General features: G+C 46.8%; 1 protein-coding gene across 1 annotated transcript; it reads left to right on the plus strand.

Moving 5' to 3' along the window:
• The first annotated feature begins 3388 nt into the window (after positions 1-3388).
• LOC119268932 (pathogen-related protein-like) lies at positions 3389-4754 on the plus strand. The gene is made up of 2 exons (XM_037550652.1): positions 3389-3639; positions 3831-4754. The coding sequence occupies exons 1-2, from the start codon at positions 3493-3495 to the stop codon at positions 4467-4469; spliced, it is 786 nt and encodes a 261-aa protein (XP_037406549.1). The 5' UTR covers positions 3389-3492; the 3' UTR covers positions 4470-4754.
• Positions 4755-5446: the final 692 nt, after the last annotated feature.

The raw sequence follows: 5446 nt of genomic DNA on the forward strand, positions 1-5446 counted from the left end.
CCACTGCACCAACGCAATATTGTTGGGTTTAGGTGAACCCAACGACTTTTGTTAGCTGTGGACGAGTGTAAAGGTAACTGACCACATCAATTTACACAATGCAACATGTCAACGTGAACAAGGCCGAAAGCCCGCAAGCTAATTTCCTCCGTTCCTCCCAGCTTAAGAAGAGATTAGAACAGCTCCGTGCTATTAGGGATAGGGTGGGACCCTTCTATGAAGAAATCAAAATCAAAGGCCATATTCCAGAACTGATGAAGAAATAATGTGGTGGCAGCGGCCTAGTGTCCAATGGTTGGTTGAAGGAGATAGCAACACGGCTATTTTTTTCACAAGAAAGCGAGCAATTAGCGAAAGAAAAACCGGGTTGAGAGGTTTGCCCGGCCGGATGGATCGTTTAGTGAGGATCAAGCTGAGTTTGATTTCATGAATATGATGTTTTATAGAAGTCAGTATATGTCCGAGGGAACCATTGGCATTGAGGAGGTTTAATCATATGTGCCTTGTAAAGTTACAACTGATATGAACCAAGCTTTGTGTCCTACGTTTAGTGAAAAATGGAGTCAAGCAAGTTTCAACGCATCCTCGGTCAATTCTCACTCCCTCCGTAAACTAATATAAGATGTTTTAGATCAGTATCAATCCAGATTTAAATTGTGCGTTCTTTGTTCCCTGTAGTACGTGTGATCGGATTTACAAACAGTGTGGCACCGAAAGTGATTTAGTTGCTTGATAGATCCTGCTTTGTTTTTACCGAGGTAAAGGGGCCTTTTTCTTTGTCGACAAAAGGGTAAAACGACATAAAGGGGTTGCAGGTGACCGGTATCATTGTAGCCGTCAGGGGCATGCTCCTTTTTTTACTAAATAATGAGCTCAAATTGAGCTACGTACAAATGTTTGCTTGTGAGAAAGTGATCAGGCTTGTACTTGTTAATGAGGCTTAGCCGCCGGCCAGGTAGATATATTATGCACTCAGAATGTCAGATGTCCTCACGGGCCTCGTACTCCGCAGAGATGCTTAGTGGCCGGGTGCATATTATATCGTGATTTACCATCAAGAATATGATAGAATCTGGCGATGCCCATGCATGTGGTTTGTGCGTGGGTAGCAACTGGACGGTGGATAGTATGGCTATGGCGGCTTAGGTTCTGTTGGCTAGCGGCGAGCGGGATCAGCGTGGGTTGGACAACGATGATGTCGATTGTCTAACAGTCTAGGGAGGTAGGAGTACATGTTTTAAGGTGGCACGATAGGCTGATAGATTGTGAGCCTGTATCGGATCTCAGATCTATTTGGACCTTTTGGTTGATAAGGGCGTCTACAATGGTAGACTCTCATGCAGGCACTTACAGTGAAAAAAGAGAGCAGAAAATTGAAAAAGAGCTGGGCGCTTTATCCTCCAACGCAAGGCGCTAATCATAGGGATCAGCGTGGGTTGGACCACAATGTTGATTGTCGACAATCTAGGGAGGTAGGAGTGCATGTTTTAAGGTGGCAAGATAGACTCGTAGACTATGAGCCTGTACCGGATCTCAGATTTATTTGAACCTTTTGCTTAATAATATGACTGCATGTATCATTCTGATGCAAAGCAACAGAGACGAGGCTGGGGATAACCATTCTTATAAAATAAGATAAAAATAAGAAAGACCGATAGAGGTAGAGGCGATAAAACCAAATTGCTAGATAATTCAGTAGCTAGGCTCATCCTTCCATTTCGAAAAGAATTAGCTAAACTCGGCCCTAATTTTCTAGTGGTATTCGGTCTTCGAGCTGCAATCCTTTTAGTGGAAGCCAGGGAGTCAGGGAGTCTTTGGTTACTTGGTCTATACGATGAAAGATGGTAGCTCGGATATGTACAATCGGTTTGGATGGCGGTCCAGTAATAATAGGATAGGTGTTTAGTCATCTAGTCCTGTTTTCGTCTGCTGTGGCACTTTTTACTTGTTTTTTTACCTTTTCACCTCTGAGCAAGCTTATTCTGAATCATAGACCTTTTGGATACTTTGATTCATAAAGGGGCTGCCATCATCTGATGCAGAGGCCGGGGTAATCTTCTTTTCTAATAAAAAAACTTTTTAGTGGTATTTGGTCTTCGAGCTGTAGGCGGTACAAGGCTAAGGTGAGGAAGGTGGTGTAGGAAGGTGGTGTGGTCAGGCATAAGAAGATGAAAAGCTGAGTTAAGTTTGTGTTAAGTGATGTTCCCCAATCAATTTGAGTAGCCATTGTCAGGAAGCAAAGGGTCAAAAAGATTCTCGGTCAGTTAAATAACCCCGGTAGTCAAGCCTTGAATACTTTTACCCCACCATAATAATAATAATATAATTAACATCTCAATCATACTCATCTAACCATTCTCCATGCTTCTAGTGCTACGACTACGAATTAGCCCGATAGCAAGCAAGGAATACTGATCCCTAGTGGCTCCAGTACACCCTATCCAATGAACACCCTCGAGAGACTGAGCCGGCATATCATTTTAAGATTTAAAAAGAAGTCATCGTAGGCGCCTCGTCGGTTCCTCTGACCATTCAACCACAACTTGGTTCGCTGTTTGACCCTATTTTTAGTGGTACTAGACAATTGCATCTGTGCTACAGTAAGGTTAGCTTGCAATTGCGCCCCCATTGTTTATACATTTATGATGTTAAAGATTTAGTGAGATTTTTTATGTGATATAGAAAAAAAGTGGGACTTTTATATTTAGTAAACATTTATATTAGTTTATCAAAGGAAATACTGTGTTTTTATTCGGCATGTTTAGTAAACATTGATCAAATGATCTTATATTTAGTAAACATTTATTAGTCTAGTAGAAACCCAAAAGATAAAAGGAAGAAACTTAAAACAGGGAGGGGGCGGGGAGAACGTAGGGCGGTAAGCTTAACAGGACGAAATAACTTTATCTTTTTTTTTTCAGTGCGTATAAGGGGAGTTTTGGTCTTGAGTTGTAGTGCCTTTCTTAGTAGAGGGGTAAGATGAGGAAGGTGGTGATCACCCATGAGAAGCAGATGAAGCGCTGAGATAAGTTTGCGACAGTCAATTTGGGTGGCCAAGGTCTAGAAGCGAAGTGTCAAAAAGATTCTCCGTCGGATAAATAACCTCTGTAGTCAAACCTACATTTCTTTTACTCCATCAATCAAGACAGTAACAGTAGTAATATATTTCCACAAATTGTCTAAGCAAGCACTAATTCCCGAGTGTTTTTTCATCGAAGAAAAAGTTTAAGGCAGGTAACAATGGCCTGGCTGGCAAAAGGCAAAAGACATATATACACGCGCAGCATCTACATTGGTTTCCTGAGGGAAAAACGTTCATCTGTCAGATAAACAAGCCTGTATACCCTCCGACGCACACCTTTAAAAACCCCACCCACCCATCCAGCCATCCATAATTGCATTCAAAGGCGAGCGTGAGACTACCCACAGCACTCAGCACCTTCGTCACCATCCGTTGAGTGTCTCAGGCTCTCAGCGTGCGCGTCTGATCTGATGGCGGCACCGGCAGGAGATTCCTCCGGCGGCGACAAGTACAGGTCTCACCTGGCCGGCGAGGGCGAGAAGAACACCGTGTGGCGGCACGGCGCGCCGCCCACGTACGACGCCGTGAACAGCCTCTTCGAGGCCGGGAGGACTCAGGTATTTCGTCGTCGATCTTCAGTTCGTCACACGCACGCGCGTCCTATGTCCGTCGTGTGGAAGGAACGCCATGGTTCTTGTTTTCTGCGACGGGGAAAGAACGCCTCTTTGTCGCGGCCTCGCGGCAAACCGGTGGCCGCATCTGCATGCACCGGTGCGTCACACGCGTGTTTCTTGTCCCTTCTTTGCAGGAGTGGGCGAAGGGGTCGCTGGAGGAGACGGTGCAGAACGCGATCAAGACGTGGGAGATGGAGCTGTCGCACAAGGCCCGCATCGGGGACTTCAAGTCGGTGAGCCCCGGCCGGTTCACCCTGTCCGTGAACGGCGGGCGGGCCCTGACGGGGGAGGAGACGCTGGCCATGGGCAGCTACAACGCGCTGCTCGCCAGCCCGATCCTGCCGGCCACGGGCGCGTACGACGCCGCCGCCGAGACGTTCGAGTCCTCGCACGACCTGTTCCGCTCCGCCTTCCCGCGCGGCTTCGCGTGGGAGGTGGTCAAGGTCTACTCCGGCCCACCGGTGATCGCCTTCAAGTTCCGGCACTGGGGCCACATGGAGGGGCCCTACAAGGGCAACGCCCCCACCGGGGACAAGGTCGAGTTCTACGGCGTCGCCGTGCTCAAGGTGGACGAGCAGCTGCGGGCGGAGGACGTGGAGGTGTTCTACGACCCGGGGGAGCTGCTCGCGGGGCTTGTCAAGGGCCCCAAGGAGGAATACGAGGAGGCGGCGGCGCTCGCCGGGAGGCTCCGCGAGGCGGCTACGGTGTCGGCGTCAGGTGCCGACGCGCAGCCGCAGGCCTGCCCCTTCCTTGGCTCTGGAAAGCAGGGGTGATCGAGTGGCCTCATCCAATAAAACGTGTCGAGCCTCCAGTCTTCAGGGGGTTGCTGTTGCATCACTGTTTCGCAATCAGAAAGATCTTTTCCGTCAGCTTTGGAGACCAACTGAAAGCTCAGTTCAACGTGTAATCGTACTGTGAAGTGCTTGTTGTTTGGTTGGAAGTTGTTGGGTCAAGATCAGGATCGATCGGGATCGGTGAGTACAGCTCTGTGAAGAAGTGGTTTCTGACGTGCTAGATGATTGATTGCTGCTTGAATTAAACTGTTTCTTGCACACACACACAAAAGATCTTATTTCATATTTCCTTTATGAAATAAATTTATGCAACTTTATGAACAAAAATAGTGATGTTGCACGTGACAGACCTATATGTAGGTGCCACATCAGTCAAAACGCTAATCAAAACCACTCCGCCGAACTTGCCCGTGGGAACTGAACCTTAACCTTTCAATCCCGGGAATCGATACCCTTTGCGCACTGATCCCGATCGATCCCGGCCCTGGTTGATGCACGGGGAAAAAATCATTACCAACTGGGATTATAGTCTACTATCATCGATTATAATGGTCCATGTGTTATACTCTCTTCGTCCGAAATTACTTGTCGTATAAATGGATAAATATGGATGTAGACTAAAACATATCTAGATACATCCATTTGTTTCGACAAATAATTCCAAAGGGTGGGAGATTATCTTCATCCTCGTTGTCGTAGAACTGATCACATCGCGCATGACGACAAGGGTGCCAACTGCACTAGCGTCCTATTCAACTCACCATGGACACCCACACATCAGCTTGGCCTTTGAGCTTGGCCTGAGGAATAGACGGGCGCACACCCCACCACTACCACGTATGTCGCACCATTAATTTCTTTTCTTTTTCTCATGTTTCTTTTTTTACGCTTTTATTGGTTTTTCCAATTTTTATTTTTACTATTTTCTGTTTAATTCAGGAATATTTTTTGAATTC

This window comes from Triticum dicoccoides, chromosome 3A (genome assembly GCF_002162155.2).
Source record: "Triticum dicoccoides isolate Atlit2015 ecotype Zavitan chromosome 3A, WEW_v2.0, whole genome shotgun sequence".
In the NCBI taxonomy this organism is placed as follows: Eukaryota; Viridiplantae; Streptophyta; class Magnoliopsida; order Poales; family Poaceae; genus Triticum; species Triticum dicoccoides.